At 45.0% G+C, this 18,915-nt stretch overlaps 1 protein-coding gene across 1 annotated transcript; it reads right to left on the bottom strand.

Moving 5' to 3' along the window:
• Positions 1-664: 664 nt before the first annotated feature.
• Positions 665-17,559, bottom strand: LOC104353327 (protein spire homolog 1-like). The gene is made up of 16 exons (XM_086464129.1): positions 17,319-17,559; positions 16,515-16,546; positions 15,854-16,018; positions 14,960-15,085; positions 14,603-14,668; positions 11,504-11,665; positions 9,346-9,414; positions 8,728-8,857; positions 8,151-8,275; positions 6,789-6,828; positions 6,058-6,212; positions 4,755-4,886; positions 3,347-3,411; positions 2,540-2,567; positions 2,002-2,144; positions 665-836 (listed from the first exon to the last, which is right to left on the bottom strand). The coding sequence occupies exons 1-16, from the start codon at positions 17,557-17,559 to the stop codon at positions 665-667; spliced, it is 1,851 nt and encodes a 616-aa protein (XP_086320255.1).
• Positions 17,560-18,915: the final 1,356 nt, after the last annotated feature.

Genomic DNA, 18,915 nt, shown 5'->3' with positions numbered 1-18,915 from the left:
GAGAACAACCATCTGCCCCTCAGGTGATGGTGGCATTGAGATACACTAGGTACTTCAGTGACACACACCAGAGTGCTCTGGTGGCAAAGCACGGATAGCACACAGCCAAAAACCACATCAAGAGCTGGCTTCCTAAGCAAGCAGACTGAGCAGGCTGCCTGACAGCCACTGCCACAGCGTTACATGCATCACAGCAGCGAGTTTTACATGCTTTGTAGAGTAAAGGTTTGCAAAATGCATGGTGATGTGATCACACAACTGAGAGCTCCACTTCCCAAGCCTCTCAGGAAAGGAGGTTTTAGGTTAAAAGTTTCCCTGTACTCTTACGTAGTGCAAAGTCTACTCAGCCACAAATGCAAACAGTGCCACAGAACAATGACAACTGCAGGTACAAAGGAGGAAATGACAGAGGCGTGATAGTCCTTCAACATTTATTTTCCCCAAAGACATGTAAAAAGAATTAAAACTGTTCTTAAAACCACAAAGCTTTATAGTACTTCACAATACATAAATATACTAGCTGTGCTTCCTGCTTAGACTAACCAGCAGGGAGGTCTTTTATTCAGGCCTTTATGTCAGTAGGTGCATAAAGCTGTTTCATTCATTCACTTCAGGTACAGAACAAGTGACAGGAGAATGTATGGTAGAGTCATTCCAGTTTGGTTCAAGGCCAGGAAATTCTCCTGAGAGAGATGCTCTGCTGTTGACTGGAAGCCACATTCAACAGATACTGCTCGCACCGCATACAGATGTCTGCAGTCAGCCAGCCTGCCATGGTCCCTGTGTAACAGCACAGGGGTTGTGCTAGCCCATGGGGTTCCAAAACAACAGGTATGCTGGAGTGGGAGAGGGAAAAAGAAAAGCAGGAAAGCTGACCCACATTTCTGCTAGAGGTCGTGGTGCCCTTCCACCCTTCCCCCATGCCTGATCCAACACTGCTAAGTGATTTAGCTAAACCCACCAGGTCAACAGAGCAGTCAGCTCCACTTAAGGCGGCTACTAAGCACTAGAACAGCTTCATTTACTGACACCTTCTCTCTGTTGACAGTACGTCAGCCAAAGGGCTAATGGGTATCTGTGGTTGATCCAAGGCGACGGTCACATCCTTATGCTGTAGGACTTTTTTTTCCCCATCTTGTAGTACAGCAGTAATGCAGTCACTCAGACCTCTTCTGCAGCACCTGCGTTATCAGACAGACCCAACCACTGCCCTACACAGTCAACTTCAGCAGTTATCACTACCCCTGATTTTTGGCAACCAAAGTACAAGCCTTTGAGCTAGAAACTGCTGTGACTTTGTTTCACCTACATTAAAGAATGGTCTCAGAGCAAAAAGATACCTGTTCCCCCAGTAGAATATATAACAGATTTGGAAAGAAGAGAACAGATAATGTATGTTTCCAGTCCTAGATATTGCACTTATACCCACAAGGTCTGTCTTTTCCACCCAGAACTGTAAAAAGCTCTTTTTGAAATAGTTCCCCTTCTGGGGACAAAGAGGAAAGGGTGTCTGTATGTGTGTGGAGGGACTGAGAAACCATTTGTGGCATTACTCGTCTGTCAGTTATACCTGAGACCATTAGCATATTTTATTTCTAGGTATAAAAGGGGTAACACCTGGGTTGTAGTGACAGACCCCCAGCTGTGGGGGATAGACTATAACAAGGCCCGGAAATTCTCATACAAATGAAGCTGTTGCAAGGCATCTTCTGTGTCTGGGCTAATATGGACACTTCTGGATCCATGTCAGAAACCTGACAGCTGAAAAGCAAAGGGGATTTCGGAGCACCCACACGTCCTCCCTTTTAGCCATCCAGCATCAACAATACTTCCAGAGAACTGTAGACTAGTTAGACCAGTGGCTAAACCAGTCGTTCAGCACAACATTCAGCTGACTAGTATCATACTACGTACTACTGTCTGCACGTTTGTGGACTTGCATGTACAAGTAACTGGTAACATCTTTCAAGGTAAAAACAGAACATCCCTGTCCCAGCTTACCCAAAACAATCCCAGTGCTCTATTTCATGTAGCAACTCTGAGCTCTTCTGCTCTTGAGTAGCTGGGTCCTCCTCTCTGGAGAGCCTCAAAAGTTTTAGGAAGTGAAGTGGGAGATGTACACACGTTCTGAAGGGCATGGACATCTAGAATCACAACACAAGTCACCTGAGTTCTCAAGGAAACACGTGCTCCTTCACAGGAAAATTTGCATGGCATGCAATTGATTTATGGGTGCACTTAGAAGATAGACATTAACGCAGTGAACTTTCTGACCCTTGTATAAATAGAGCAGAGAGTAATCCCAACCACTTTACACAGGATGAAAGAAAGAGGAACCAGAGTTGTTTTAGCTGAGTATGACAGGAGAGGTCTGTGGCACCCTGGCTGCTTTTGCACCTTACAATATTACCTCTTCTATTTTCTTAGAAACAAGCTAGAGGTATCAGTGGGATGAAGGAAAGCTTCCTATGACTAGGTGAGGTACAGGGAAAACAGAAAATGTAGAAAACCCATATGCTGTTGTAAAGGCTAGACTTGCCTTGATGCAGCAGTCACAGCAGACAACACTAAGAGAAAAAAGTTCCCAGCGTTATCAGTTGAGTAAAGCTCAGCAGATACCAGTATTGCAGCTAAGGGTGAGCAAGCTTAGAACTCCCCCGTTTGGATTTGCCAGCCCTCCTATTTACCCTAGTTTAAATCACCTGAAATGGGTCAGCATCCACAGCTTGAAGGCTTTGTCTGAAAATACCTATTACTTTTCAGGCAGCACTACCACCAGACAGTTACTCAGTTCCCAGTGGTTGTTTACTTGTTGCTTATAATCGATTCCGTGCTTTACCACTGCTTCAAAAAGATTTAAGTGAGCCTTAATGAGCCTGAAGTTCCTCTTTTCCTCTCTCATGAACAGAAAACCTCTGACAACTAAGTGGATACCAGTAGGTCCAACTCTTTTCCCAGTCACAGGGTCCGAAGTCCTCAACAGAAGATTCTGGTGAAGACCCTCTCCCAGAACCCACTCAAGCCTTTGACTGAAGTAAAATCTAGCCTTTAGAGCAAAATGCAGAGAGTGATCTCAGAGAGAAATTGAATCTAATACTTGCACAGTAAATTTGGTTATTTCTAGCTTAATACTAAGAGTTAAAATTGAGATACCACTTCAGAGGCAAGTTTTTCCACATCCTCTGCAGCTGTAGACACTTCAGCCCAGCTTGTGCAGTAATGCAAAACTGAAGGGCTCAGCAACCTGTTCCTATCCAGTACCACAACTGTTCGAATACTGAGTATTTTCAGCACTGTTCTTTCACTCTTTTCTCCCTCCTCATTCAGCCCTTTTGTACCAGCTCACCTGCTGCAGAGGTAACAGCTGTAAGGCCACTTAAGAAACATCTGCTTATGGCAGCTGAAACAGATCTGTGGAAAGGAAAGTTACTTGTGAATGCAAATGGGAAATATCTTTGTACCAACAGTATCCACTGCCTGCCAAAGAGCAAGCACATAAACCAACCTTCTAAAGGCTTTAGATCCACACACAATAAGAGGTCCAATAAAAGATAGCAAAGACACAGGAATTAAAAGCCAAAAAGGCAAAAATAAAGTCTTACTTGTAGGCCAGTGTTTTTATGATGCAGAGGTTTGGGGCAGCTGCCAGACAACAGGAGTTTAAAAACAGGCTCTTGAGCAAACAATAGCTGCATTGTGCAAGAGTGTAACAGTAGCTAGTTAAGAGAGAGGGAAGAAGAGAGACATTCTTTGAGGTAGACTGCAGCAATCCCAAAGAGATTAAGTCAAGGCAAATCTGAATCTAATCCTGAAGCAAAATATGAGTCATAAGGAAGCTGATGAGTCGCTTGAACTTTATAAAAAAGAACACATTCATACACAGCTGGCAGTCAGAAGTGATATTATCTTGAGAAGTAGAGCTTGAGAAAGCTAAAAACACTTCAGCAGCAAGAACACAAAGGGGGTAGGAGAGCCATTTTAGAACAGGCACAGAGCAGGCAAGTTAAAGCAGGGTTGATAAGTAAGGCGAGATGAAAACAGGGATTCAGTCTCAGGAGCATCAGACAGAATGTGGAAGTAGCATAGCTCTGCTGGAAGAACCACTTGGCTTTGTCTGTACTGCTAAACAAGTGAGGGCAAGAAGCTGACCCCTAAGCCAAGTAGCACGGACTTCCTCACATCTGTGTTGCAAAGCACTTGTACTCACGACATCTGCTCTACAGGGGCTGGTTGCAACACCCACTCTAAAGGAGACCCTGTGAGTAAGCCAGCAGTGAAGCAGAGTGAACAGCCAACAGTCCCGTGCTGCAGGTCATTCCCCGTCTCACCCATCTCCCCGACCTTTGCATCCACTCAGCAAGGTGGTTTGAGTCAGCACAACTCAGGTGTGGGAGCCTGAGTTAAGAGCCTTCGCTTCACTGTTTAGCAGTACCAAATCCAAATTAATTACTCCGTGATTTCAGAGCTGGCCAACAGTCATAGCAGTCAGCTCTCCTAGCATGGAAATAACAGACAAGGAGGATCAAGCAAAGGCTGGGTTAATTTCTAGGCAACTTACACAGCTTAAGCTCGATTAGAAGCCATTACCACACAAGTTCTAAGAGATTTTACAGCCTAGGGCCAAACTCAGATCAGCTGTATGAACAGGCTAAGCTGAGGCAGAGAGCACATCAGCAGTTCAGCAATGAGGGCCATGAAGCCACCCAGCTTTTGAAAAGGCAAGGACAACACAAAGAGAAGGAGAGGAAACATACCTTAGCTCTTGGAAAGACACCATCACTACCTCCTTGGAAGAAACCTTGCCCTTCCAGCACCATCATTGCATATCTGGTTCCAATCAGCTCAGCAATGGTTGGTGATGGCCACTTGGGAGGAAAGGGACAGTCCTATCAAAAGACAGCAGTTAAGCATCAGAGAAAGCTGAAAGAAGCAGATATTTGGGGAGGTCATCCTCAAAACTGAGTCCCAAAAGGAGCATTTCTCCCCAAAACTCAGTTTAGCCAATGATAGGGATTATCACTTGACTCTTTGACAATACTAGCAGAGAAACTATTACAGGGGTTTTAGTGGTTGCTACAGTTTTCAAGCAGCTTCCTGACGCCTCATTAGGGAAGCAGGTCCCTCGGTCACCACAGTAGTTAATACCATCTCCAGAGACAGTCTCTGGGGAATTCTACCCTTTGGTACAGACCACAGGACAAATGCCACCCTGGCTGCTCCTAGGTACAGGATCCCTTTCCACAGCACAATAATCTCTTGCCTTTTCTTTCCCAAGACCCGCTTACCCCACATAAATGGCAGCTATGGTCTGGTGGTCAACCAGGAGAGGTAACAGTGCTTTTATCCCCAGGTGGGGAGCCCAACCCACCTGGAAGCCCCACCACACTGCTGAACAAAGGGGTGACACAGAGTTAAGGTCAGTTTAGAGACTTGCCAGTGGTGGGGCAGGGAGGGATGCAGAAAGAAAGGAGGAGGCAAGGGCACACTACACCTTGTCAGGGCAGAACAGGGTGAGGCCACGATTCAGAAGGTTGCACAGAAGGGCATAAAACCCAGCATTGCTCCCACAGCAGTCATTCAGAGCCTGATGACTTCAGTACCACATAGATTTAACAGTCACAGATACTGTGCTATCTACATTTTGTCAACCACTTATTCCATTTACTTCAGCTTAAAGGATGTTTGTGAGCATATCAAAATCTAGAAAGAATGAGGGGAGATGCAGAAAGGACAGTCCCACTGCCAACTACAGTCTGCTTGAAGAAGCCTTGATGGACACTTTCAAGTAACGTAGTGGTATTTTTCTCTTCTTATATGAGAAACATCTTTATTTCATATCATTCAAACTGGGAAGCCTCCACAAGGACATTACAGCACCCAGTCTTCTCTTAAACTGTCTCCAAGGAGCAAATAATATCACAATTTAAGATCAGTGTACAATATGGCCAAAGATAAAAACCACAGAAAGTGCTTACGCTTGCACAAGGATCAAGGCGCAAGCTCCGGGCATTACCAGATGTATCAGACCAGGCTCACTAGCTGACATGCCAGACTTACAAGTTCCTTGCTTTGAAGGCCTCTCTCTAAAGATTTGGACCTTCCTCTGTAAGGAGGCAGCTGCTGTTGGTGAGCATTCAGGAAACCATTAGGTTTAACGTCTCCTAGTGTGGGTGCACTCATGGGAGGACATACGCAATTTGCAGCGAGACCTGGATAGGAAGAGAGAGTTTTAGGATGCAGAAAACCAACTGGCAGCTTCTAAGTATTCACCCCAAAAGCTGAACACCCAAGGGCACTACACTGCCTTCCGAAGGAGCAAGGCTTACATCTCTCCTCCTCAACCCTCGCCAGCTCAGATCACAAGAAGGAGAGGTTACAGTAATTATGCTTGTCAGTAGGCAGTGATGAGGCTTCATTAGCACTATTTAGTTTAATAAAATCAAGTGGTGCACTTTCTACTTGAACATTCAAAACACTCATTTAGCTTTTACTGTGAATTCCAGCCAGGCCTTTGGGGACATGCTATCATTGTTTTGAAGCTGCAAGAGCTACACAAGCTTCAGTCAACTGCAGAGGAATGGTTTTCTATGGGCACCTCCCAGACTCATTACTTAGTGTGGGAGCTTCTCCTGTAAAGTGTCTTCAAGTGATCAGAGAGAAAGTGCAAGCCCAACATAAGGCTTTGGGAACCCAGCAGGCCACTGACTGTACTTTGTCACCTGGTTTAGATGTGCAGCTAGAAGTACACTGACCTGTGCTGTTGTAGGATACTTCTGATGACCTGGTTGAGGGAAACCAGGTGCTGGAAGGCAGCTTGGAAGTGGTTCCCTGTAGACCCGAGGACAGGATGTTCTTAAGCTGCATACAAGAAACACCAAGCCCACTTCCTCAAATGTGCTGCTGCTAAACAAATACCAGGATACCCAAGACTGACCAGAAAGGCTCAGCCAAAAGTGGAGCAGAGAGAGAAATCAATGTGGTACATTTAGCAACTTTATATTCCAATAGGTAATAAGCAAGTTAATTCCCCCCACAACCAGGAAGATCCAGCCGAGCTAGTGAAATTTCAAATTAATCTGTTCTCTCTCTCACCCAAGTTCAATGCAGTTACTAGTCCCAAAGTTTCATCTGTTCAGGAACCAACTTCACAAAATCCTCCCTATACAACTTTCAGAGTACATTGGAATAATTTTCTTGGTTCCAGCTCACATGTAGCAACACTGAAGAACAGTTCAAGAGACTGTGCCCCACTCACCCAGCTCAAACCCAATGCTCTACCTCAACAGCATTGTTTCTAGCTTCTCTAGAAAAACAGAAAACAAATTTGATTATATTAGTCTCTATATGGAGGTACTTCTAGTTTAGCAGTAATACATCAACCACAGGGTTCTCAAACACTGAACATTCCCACAAGCAGCACAGATCTGTGCAAATATAGCTACGATTTTGTGCTTTTATTAGTTCATATCCGTTTTCTTGCATGCAATGCAACTGCATTTCAGACAGACATGTTTACAGAAAACAGATTCCTGTTTGTATGCCAGTGCATCCGCGCTAGACATGATGTGTTAGGGCTTAAGTTCTGTTCCACAGAATTTCTGAATATGCTTAGACAACCAAGCAGTCAAGCTTTCCATGATCAAGCCAGGAGTTACAGACTATGTATCATGGTTTACTGAAGAACAGTGCTCCCCAAATTACTCCACAGGCAGAAGAGTGGGAATTCACCAGTGAAGTGGCTTCCTGAAAATAAATCGTTAAGTTTTCCTTCCACAAGTTCACATACCACGTGAAATGCAAACACATGAATACATCTAGCACCAAAAGCCTCACTGTGAGGTAAGAGTGGCAACTGTGCTGGCCCATATTGGCCAAACTCCTTCCTATGCGTACTAAAACTCTTAAGAGACCAGTCCAGACCTTGGTTCTATAGGCTGCAGTCACGCCACCAAAAGTAGTGTTTAAATATGGTATGAGCTTCTTTAGAGGAAAGGACTTCAGAGAACCTAACAGTATCCTATTCGTTCTCTTTGGAGAGATGAGATTGCCCACACTAGGATTTGAACCTGACATTCCAGGCTACATGTGTGTGCAGATCTAATGCCTGAAGTACTTGTGCCCCTCCAGAGTCCTTTCATCTAAAACCTTACCTGAACTCCTGGTCCCAGCTGCTGTGTTGTAGTGTTGATAATTTTAAAGTCAGTACTGGCATCTCGAAGGGTTAAGAAACTATCACTTGGAGATTTCAAGGCAGTATTTGGTGTCACAAGCATTCCTGCAGGGGAGAGGGGGAACAAAAAACCGCGTACATGCAGACAAAAAGATATTGTGCTGTGACAAGACAATGACAAATTTGATACCCACCCATCAGAATTTAAGATTTGGCTAGACATCATCCTAGTAATTACATTATCCTTTAGTCTGAGGTGATGGTCAAAATCCTGTTCTCTCACTTATTGGACAGACAAATTTGAACATCCATTAAAAAAAAAAGGGTAAGTTGAAACATCTTTTGAGTCTTCACAGGCCACAAAGGCGCAGATTTTCTAGGAAGAACTATTCTTATGCCATACCACCTCTATCACACAAAAATCTGCACTTCCACCTCCTTTGCATTATACATGCTATGGAAAAAGATAAGTGGGCTTTCATTTCAAAGGCCATCCATTGTTTTCAGTCAATGCTGACTTCACTTGTATCCTTGATCGGTCACTTTGTAGAAGGTACCTTTGGGCCTGCTCCCATTCTCCCTTGCTGCTGCTGACCGAAGCTTCTGTGGTTGTTTTATTTCTGCCATGAGCTGTTCATGCCAGCTAGACTCCCATGGCACACACTCCTTCAGCTTCCTCTCCAGCACCTGCAAAAGCAAAGCATAGCACCAGAAAGAGCCAGTGGAGCACAGAGACCAGTGGTGACAGAACTAATCCTTCAGCAATGGCACTGCTTTACAAGTGTCTCTCACTCCAAAGGACACTGGGCCCTGCACATGAGAGAACCTTGAGATAATGCATAATAGAATACTTTAGCAGCTCTCAAATCTGAAATAGAGAACTCCAAGTGTACTTTCAGGACCACAAAATGTTCCAAATGGAAGAAGCAGTGGAGGGAGTAGGGAGATTGAGCGTCTTTCTCCTGTGAAGATGTTACCTCCCATTTTCCTAACCTCATATTTTGGCAGGAGGGTCTGCCCAAAAGTTAAGTATGGCTAATATATTCCCCTCCCAAACCCAAACCAGTAGCTAAGACATTAGCTCTATATTCCTAGAAACTGTCCTGTCAACTCCAGAATCGTTTAGTTTTGCTATCATTGGATGCAAGTCCCTCCCTCATCACCAGGTCACCTACAGGCTTTAGATGAGGCTTGGGAACAGCTACATCAGCTTTGGGGGTCCTGAGTCCCGGCTCAACGATCACCTGAAAGAGCAAAAATGACGCTTAAGCAGTAGTTTGTTCTCTACTCCTGGTACACTCTCCCATTCAGTGGCACAGTGAAAAACTCAAGTCAGGATTTGGGAATAGGGGAAGTGGGGAAGGCATAACAAAACTGAGTTGGGAAGTGTAGAATGATGAGATTTACTTAGGTGGGTTTTCGGTGGGTTTGCCTGTGGCAAACTAGAGGCAATCAGAAGTGCTGCACAGGCCTTTGAGGCTTGCACAAGAAGCATAGAGCCTTCTAGACCCAGCAGCTCATGAACTGGTCTGAGAAGCCACTGGAAAATGTTGTACTCTGATTTTAATGTCAGAAGTGATCCTGACAAGCACCATGGTCACATCACATTCATCAGTGAGAACTCAGCTCCGGGGAGGAGAGTAATTGAATGGGTTAAACAAGACTGTAACAAGAACTGTAGCAGCAGACAGCAGTATACATAAGCTAGAATCCCAGAGACTACCTAAACTAGGAACAATAGCAAGATAGAATTGCAGGGCAGGTATTCATGTGAGACAGACTGTCTCCCTCATCAAGCTTGCTGCATAGGGGAGAACTGACAAAAAAAAAAAAAAAGCACGTGTGTATCTAACTGCCTTGTTAACTTATTCTTACTTTGAGGCTATGCCATTTAGTTTCCCTGTGTTTACAACTTCAGAACACGTGGGAGTGCAGGTAGAACAACACTACAGCTTCCCACACTAGCTGCGCTTTCATTCATTTGCAAATTAGACCACTGTTTGCTAGAGAAGCTTTAAAATAGCTTTGCAGATGGGGAAATCCTGGTTTAAGCGCCTTCACAAAGGCCTGAGCAGTAGCACTCTGTGCTTTCTTCTAGCATTTCTGACTACTACTCTTCAAACATGTTTGTGCTTCCCATCAATCACCGAAAAAAAAAATTAAAAAAAAAAAAAGAAAAAAAGAAAGTCAGGACCCAGTTCATCCTGCCACCTTGAGTTACAGTTCTGTACTGCACAGTTCATTGGTAGTACATTGCATGGACACAAGTAGTTATGATGTATTGTCTCCTTTCCACTACTATTCATTTATATATCAATCATGACATCATCTCCAGAGAAATATCATAGCCTTCCCTGAAGGCTCAAGCCACACTAAAGGCAGACAAGAGCCAGGATTTGAGGTGCATGGTTTAGCTGAGACTTTTAAACCGCCTGTACTCCAGCACCACCAACAAGGAGGAAAAAAAAAAAAAAGCTGGTCTACTGTGGTATGCAAAGTTTTTTACTTTTTAAAATATCACTCTTTATTTCAAGTAGAGTTGTGTTTCATCTTCTGCCAAGACGTCTGTTTGCAAAGCATGCCAACGCCACAAAGCCTTATGCCAATGTTTTAGATCTACTCATCATTCCCAGATCAAGCTGCAGCAAGCGAACAGCATCGCAAGCCTTTAGAGGCACCCCAGACATGTTTGTATCTGGTCATCTTCACCAACCATCCACGTTGTTGGAAGCCCCTACCACTTGAGTCAGCACAGCAGCTGCCCCTGAAAGGGGCTCAGCTTTTTTCACCCTGACTAAACTCCTGCAGTAGCTCATGTACACTGCCTAGAGGCCTTTGCCCGAGGCTGAGCAAAGGACTCCCTCAAAAGTGCTTTTGCACTTGCACACATCCCACAACATCCAGGAAGGCAAGGAAACTCATAAGAGATGCCAGGCACAGGTCAGCTCAAGAAGCGTGGGGAGGACACAAGTGGTCAATGTGGAAAGCATAAGCAGGCAAGGGTCTCGTCCATGAAACTGTGTGTAAGGCAGCTTAATTGCTCCAGGGAAGGGAGCAGGCTGACCCCTGGAGGGAGAAAAAGTTTACCGCCCAGCTTCATGAAAGCATGGCTACCCTGACTTAAAAAGTTACTGGAAATTAAGCACTCGGGTGGACAAAGAGGGTGATCTAATGATACGCTGCAGTGGAGAGGGAGACTCAGACACTTCTGGACTTGGAAGTACCTTTGAGAAAGATAGGCCAGTACCTTTGGAGAAGAGGTCTCAACAATACTGCTTAGAAATGAGGTAAAGCAGGTGGTTTCAAAGTTGTCCGTTGACTCTACTCACTCACCTTCCGAAGGGTGTACCTCTTGTGCTGAATATCATCTAAAAGTAATTCATAGGGAGAGCGGATATATTCTTTTGGAGGTGCATGACGCTGCGGTCGCTCAGTGGCCTTGCGCAGCCTCACACCATTCTGCAGTTCACGCATGACACTGGGCCACAGGGACACCTTGGAGAAACCAGAGAGGGCCAAGTCAACAGCTGGCTAGAACACACAGAGCAGCATCCCCTCCCTCCATGTAACAGAGCACACACACTTAGCAACTGAAGTCATTCAGAAACTCAGAAGTGTGTCCTTAACATCCCCTTCAACTCACTTCCAGATCAGCGCACAGTACCAGAGCAGACAGTTGCTTCTCTTTGCAGAGGTTAATTTAGAACGAGGGATCTGGGAGCTGACTCGCCAGGCTCATTCCCGAATTTTGTCATTAACTTTATGAACGTACTTCAGCAAAACACAGCTGCTGCTGCCAGGCAGCTAGACCCATTTTCCTGCATACCTACTTCCTGCAAGTGCTGCAGGTGCCAGACTTTTTTTCCTATTATTGGATCCTAGGAAACACTGGGAACGAAATCCCAAATCTTAACATTAAAATCGTCTGAACTTTCATAAACCAAGGGTCGAAGGGCTGACAGACAAAAGAAGAAGACAAGAGGAAAGGGATCTCCTACTTCAACCTTCACAGCAGCATATGTTAGCAGTTTCAGCCTGGAGACACAAGCTGATAACTCTGGCATCTGCTCACCCTGTTCCTGTATTAACATCTGAGGATGCTCAGGCATGCAGTATAACCCAACAAAAATTAAAGACAGGAAAAAAAATAATAATCAACTCAATAGCATGTTTAGACAACATCGTAATGGAAGTGCTAAGTCAACAGCTTATCTGGATCCCAACGGCAAATTGAGTAAGAAGCGATGATTGTATTATAAACAGTGAAAAGGAAGCAAAACATTTTCGAAAACTGCCTCAGAACAAAGTTTCTGACTTAGACTCCTCTCCCTTTTACACTTACAGTATGAAGCATGTTCTCTCAACTTATCCCTTCAGATATCTTGGTATAATATCAGAAGAGTCTTATGCAAGCTCTGACTGATGGCTGCCTTCAAGGACACAGATTTTTTTTTGTTGTTGTTGTTGTTGGATTGCTTTAGCCTGGCTTTGGTACAGTCATACTTCAGCTCCAGAGAACTAGAACTGTCAAAGTGACCACATATTAGCCGTGTCTCCTAGGCCATATTTATTATTGTGTAGGAGAACACTGAAAAGTCTCTAAAACTGATCAGTTTGCCCAGAGACCTTTGAAATAGCTTATCTTGAGCCATTTGCACTTTCTAGAGTTGTATTTCACATGGTAACAGAACTTGAGTGAAAGATAGGACCTGAAAAGAGACTTCTGTACTGTAATATCACCACATTAGTTTTGGGACAAGAACTGCCTTCAGCTGGCCACTTCAGAGCAACGTGTACACCTAGAATATTTTTCAGATGTAGGTGACACTTATCACTCATACTTTTCTTTCCCTACTGACTGGATCACTGCAATTATTCTGCTTGGGCCACCCCATGTATTGTCAAACTCCACATAAACTTCCCACATATGTGCAGTACAACACAAAATGCTACAATACTCCAAACCCATTACATTCAGTTCAACAGGTGAGTGGTAAGACAGCTGTGTTCCTAAGAGGTCTCCCTGCTTAGATTTCAAGGTGAAGATTCTCTTGTGACACGTACAGATAAGCTCTGCTGAAACTGTACAACCCTGCACCCTATCATGCTGTTGTCTATGTTTCAGAAGGCCTGTTTTGTGGCAGTCAACATGAAAAAGTGTGGTCCATAGAGAGCATTAGCTGCTCAGCACCACTCAAGGCATCAGCTCTAATAGGTGGGATCCTAGTGAAGTTGGCATCCTGGTTATTTTAGACTCAAGAGTTTGTCAGATCGATGCAATCAACTGGTGCTTAGTGACTTGGAAACTAGAGGCAGAGGATTTGCAACAGACATCCTGCTTTTGGAATCCGTGTCTCCTGAAAGAGCAGAGGCCAAATACACTGGCCTTCAGGCCACACAGCAAAGCCCATGTATTTATTCATGTATTCCCTGCAGAAAAGAGCTATAGCAGTTGATGAGTTTGTGGTTTGAGATAGCTTGCCAGTTTATTTTAATAGATCACAAAACTGAGAATATGCCCAAACACACATTTCACAAGTATTTTCATTCGAATAGTTTGAGCATGCTTCAAAGCAAGTGCTATTTAGACAAAGGGAGCGAGTCCACAAGTCTCTCGGGGCTTGCCGTTTGTCTCCACAGACTCCAGACTACAGTACATTTGTTTATGCTGGGCAGAGCTCCAGCCAGAAGAGCTATTTGTTTCTGATGGAGCCCTGACTGTGTAGGGCCTTGAAAAGAACAGAATAAGTTGCTTTCTCTGCCCCAAACACACAGTCCAAGATCTACAGAAGGACAGAATGGAAAGACAAGAAAGGCAGTGAGGAGAAAGTAGGAGCTACATCTCCAACCTGACCCTCCTTCACCCCTTTGTTTGAGTTGCTGGAGCTGCACAACCACAAAGATGGACATTGCTACTAGCCTTCAGCCCCCTCCAGTTCTGAACCAGCACAGACCGCACATAATAAGAGTGAATTAGTCCAGCCCAGTACTACCACCTACAGAACAGTTTTCCAGGACTTTCCAGTCCAGCTACAAGAAAGGACAGATGGGTTTTGGCAAGCGTCAGTTCCTGCCAAGAGCTGGAGCTTTGCAGGAACTTTCTTCATTTGCAGGAAGAAACAGCCTGAATAACTACTTGTGGACACTTACTCCAAAGACTGCCTCCAACTTCATTTTTAAAAGTGGCTTAAGTTGAACAACAATCTTTGTCTAGAATAAATGTCCACATGAGGCTAACACACAAAATAGTTTCACTTCAATTCACTCCCCAGCTTGTTTTGCAGGCAAGTCTTTAAATATTTGTGCTCTTGAACAACCTAAGATGTTTTGTGTTCAAGCTCTACTTTTCATCGAACAGTCAATGGAAGCCTCAGACAGCCAAGGTAGACAAAAAAGCCCAGCCCCCCATAATGAAGGAATTAAATCCCTTACCCAGTGTTCTTCCTTCTTCTGAAGGGGATTTTCCACTAAGTCTTCCACATCCATTTTTCTCAGACTCTGACAAGCAAGCACATGAGGTCATTACTTTGAACTGTTCAGTGATTTCTTATCTTTCCAGTATAAATTACTAATGTTAATCTGAAAAGCTTAGAAGCCCCAAACACCCAAACTTTCAAATGCAAGCTACAATAAATTACTAATATGGTGCAGAGACAGTAGCCTTTCACATCATGGAAACAGACCTTCAGCTAGGTACTCCACTTCTAGTGCAATGGGAAGGTTAGTTCAGTATTAGGTTAGTGCATGAAGATAGAGGGAATAGCAGCTAAGGGGTGATCCCAAATGTACCTCTTTGGAGGTCTGGATGATGGTCACAAGCTCCTGAAGTTCCATATATTCAGTAAACAGACTCCTACAGGTCATTTCATAATGGCTAGTAGCCTCAGAAGGCCTCGACAAGTGCTCCTCACAGGCCTAAAAGAAGTGCAGCTATTTAAAAGAGATCTTGAAATGAAAAAAAAAAAAAAAACACAACAAACAACGTGGTAGGATGGAATAAAGCAAGATTCAGTTTTCTCAATCCATGGTTAAAAAAACATTTTCCCACAGCCCCTTTGTATCTTTTCTTTTTTTCTATTGCAAATGCAGAGGAACAAAGCAGCAAGATGTCCAATCTTATATGCACAATAATGTAAGTAGCTGTGTAATTTATACATCTTATTCTCCATAAGGTGTGCTCTGAAATAAGTACCTGGAAGGGAAAGCCTCCAGTCCAGAGAAAGCACAAAAAAACCACAGCAGGTGGAGTCACTCGCCCTGTTCTTTTCACCTGCCCTGATCAGACTGAGGGATGGGAATTTTCTCATACTTTTAAATTATGGTTGAGAGGAAAATATTTGAGTTGAAACATTGAAATCCCAGCTCCTGCAGAAACTGAATACTACAGACAAGTATCCATACACTTCCAGGTACTGAATTTGGAGACTATGTACAGAAGGACTTGGTAGACACAGCTGCGTGAGAGCCAGTCTCAGTCTTCCTTCTTAATTCTTTTCCCTAGGCACTTGCATGCACCTAAGATGGTTTTGCCTTTCCCCTCTGATGGGAAAGCCACGTGCTCCCTCTACGTCCTCTAACAAGCTACCCAGCTTTTTCCCAGAAATAGTCTCGCCCCTTGGTTAACAGCATTGTGCCACCAACTCCTCTAAAGCTGTTGTATTTGCTAAGAGGGAAGAAGGAAACCTTGATAACATCCTGCAAGGTGACTGCTGGTTTCACTGCCTCATCATCCAGTTTCAACATGAGGCACAGCAGTTTCTCCAAAGGATCACTCAGCTCTCGCTCCACTTGGCTGTCGATTCCCCAGTCCAGGGCTTCATAGATCACCACTCCCAAGTACTCCAACAGCTGCAGACAGAGACCAAGAAAGCAGTGCAGCACAAAGTGTTGCAGAGAACTTCCCAGCTCTCACTTCCCAGCCACACGTGTACCCACCACTGCCCCCTGGGGCTGAGCACATCTCTCAGGATGAGAAGGGCCTAAGAGGCAGCTAGCTGCTCATCAGGTAGCCTGAGATACTCCCTAAATAAGCTGTTTTAAGATTTTTTTCAAATGCCCTTATCTAGCACCCGTAAGTTAGCTGTTATTAAGACAAAAAGACTGTGGGCTGTTCCACAGTAGGCAGCATCTGTGCACATTGTTTCCCAATCTCATTGTCTTACTTGAGTTCAGTCCTAGCATTTTGTTTCATTTTCCAGATTACAGGGGACAGAGTCACTCCCACAGGGCACAGCAAATTTAAGCACCTTGATAGTTTCTAAAGACATCTGCATCTCCTGAGCTGGCCTTCTACTACAGCAGGGCTATATCAGCACATGTAACGAAGGTAAAGACACAGGCTTACCTTGTCCTCTGACTGCTGAATGCTGCCAACATCTGAAAGGGGGGAAAAAAAAAAAAGAGCAGAGGGGGAGAAAGATAACTGCATAGGCATTGATAAACAGCTTTTAGAATCCCTGTTGAAAGAGAAACAGAATGAATTCTTGGAAATAACAAATACCTCTGGCTAAGGTCAGTCCCACATTGGGAAAGTAGGCCTAGATTTGGGGACTCCTGGAAAGCAACACAGGATACTCTTCTCATTGTGAGCATTAGCCCCAAACTAACTGCTGCTGGATACTTTTTTTTGTTTGCTAATAGATATCTAACCACAAGGAAGGCACTGGACTTTTGTCTTTATTCTTTGTTTACCCGCTGTTGTCCCTGAGGAGTTAGCCTAGCATTGACCTCTACAGCAGTGCAATCAAGTGGTGCACAAAACAAGCTTGTGGCCACTTGCTGGCTACCCACAGCAACAAAAAAGGGAAACTGGCAATCACAGATCTGTCGTGAGAGTTACTGTAAAAAAGGAACCATACATTGAAAGAGGAACAGAGCAGGACATAGAATAAAGCCTCAGACTATTTATTTCAAATAACATTAGTGGTAATCCCAGCTATTCCCCAGAACCAAATGACTCACTAAAGCACTATTAGAAAAGTCAGTAGTATCTGTATTACCACTCCTCTACAGTCCTTTGAAAGCAGAATAGATTTGTGACAACACACAGGGGCAGGGGGGAAAAAAAAAAATTCCCACTTTGTCCCTGCATTTCAGCCTCTTACAGGAAGGAACAGCCTGTGGGATTCACAGCTACCTGTGCTCTTACCAGACTTGTGGTACACCTTGAAGGAAGCAGCACCATCAGCATGGATAAAGATGCTTCCAGGACCCTTTATGAATACAGAGTGGAGTGGTGGGCACAGCCCCTGAGCCAACTGCTCCATTTTAAGGCAACACTGAAAGCAGACAGCCCAGGCTTGCTCCTCGCTTATAGGATGTTCAAAACACCTCAGAATCTCAGCTAGAGAGACTTTTGTGATCCTCTGCTCACACCATGGAGGCTCCATTTTCACCTTTACCTCTCATCTCCACTCTTAGCCTAGGAAGCTTAACACCCCCCTTTCCAGGACAGGCAAGTGCTCATATCAGCCTTTTATCAGTTCTGCCTCCTGGTTTGCTCTCGCCTCTTTTTCCCACAGGTGTGATCATTAATGCTAATTTTGCTCTATCTTTTTAAAGGGACACCACTTTAATCTGTACACGTATGAGACTCCTTGAAAGAAAGCGTAAAGCATACAAAAAAATCCTGAATCTAAAGAGCATATGAGACTGTATAAAAATCATATTCAATTTAACTCCATTGTTTCTAACAAATACAGTGATTGGAATAGCAATCTTGGGAGGTAAGAAAAGAGTGCATTCAACTTCAGGCAGAGAGGGAAGGCAAGCAGGAAATAACGTCTTGTACTCAGGGGAGAAGAACTCTCAGAAGACCAAAAAATTCAATCCATTTGAAGGGAAACTATTCTGGGAGCACTAATATGTTACAGCAATCAACTCCACAGGGCACCTGTATGCACCACTAGCCCCACTCCTGCCTAGCTTTGACCCTTTGGCCCTGCCACAGCAAATCCCAACATCTGGGGCTGGGAGCACACGCAGGGACCAGGCAGGCCGTGTGGGCACACAGGGTAGGGCCAGCCAGGCCCTTCCTCATTCAAAGTGTGATATGAATCGCTACTGGTGCGAAGTAAGTTACCCAGCTCTTTTTGCACTTTGGGCTCTGTGTGTGTGTGATGGGTGGGGACAGTTGCATGGCTTGTAACTGGGGTCATCCCCTGAAGAACTCTGCTGCTGCTGTTGCAGTGCACTGTAACGCATAGTGGGGGACCTCAGCAGCTGCTGCTGCGCTGGCTGACACTGAAGAACTGCAAGGTTTAAAAAGTGTGAATAACACTCATAATTTGTATTTTTTCCCTCCTCACTTATGACATTTTGGGAATGCACCTCATGGAGAGGTGTCCAGGCCAGCAGGCCTTGCCATCACCAGGGCATGCAGCGGGTGCTCACAGGCAACATGTCCCACCACAGCCGGGGGGCTCACGGCTGGGCGGTGTTTTCTGGGCTGCCCCATGGCCTTTACCCTGCTCCAGACATCAGCCAGGCCACAGTGCTCGGCCGGGCCCCTGAGAGGGGCGCAGGGGCCTGCCGGGCCGTGGGGCCGGGCGGTGCTCCACGGCTCAGCCCTGCCCGGCGGGAAGCCCGGGGCTGCCCGCCGTCACGGGCGGCTGGGGAAGGCCGGGAGCTTCCCTTCCGCGGCTCTGGGCTGCGGGTCACCCAGCAGCACCCAGGGTATGCTCTGCGGGGAAGGGGCGAAGGAACACCGGGTACTGGGGACCCCAGCACCGAGCCCCAGGCCCGCC

The sequence above is a fragment of the Leptosomus discolor genome, chromosome 1 (assembly GCF_034619465.1).
Source record: "Leptosomus discolor isolate bLepDis1 chromosome 1, bLepDis1.hap2, whole genome shotgun sequence".
Taxonomy (NCBI): Eukaryota; Metazoa; Chordata; class Aves; order Leptosomiformes; family Leptosomidae; genus Leptosomus; species Leptosomus discolor.
The sequence above is the reverse complement of the archived record's forward strand: the minus strand, read 5'-3'. Positions and strand labels throughout refer to the sequence as shown.

Bases quoted from the DNA above. Each gene is read 5' to 3' on its own strand.
- LOC104353327 (XM_086464129.1), bottom strand. From the start codon at position 17,559: ATGGAGCCTCCATGGTGTGAGCAGAGGATCACAAAAGTCTCTCTAGCT. The intron at 16,547-17,318 runs GTAAGAGCACAG...CCCCCCTTTCAG, and splicing joins CAAGGTGTACCACAAGTCTG to ATGTTGGCAGCATTCAGCAG. The intron at 4,887-6,057 runs GTAAGTCTGGCA...GTCTTTTGATAG, and splicing joins GCCTTCAAAGCAAGGAACTT to GACTGTCCCTTTCCTCCCAA.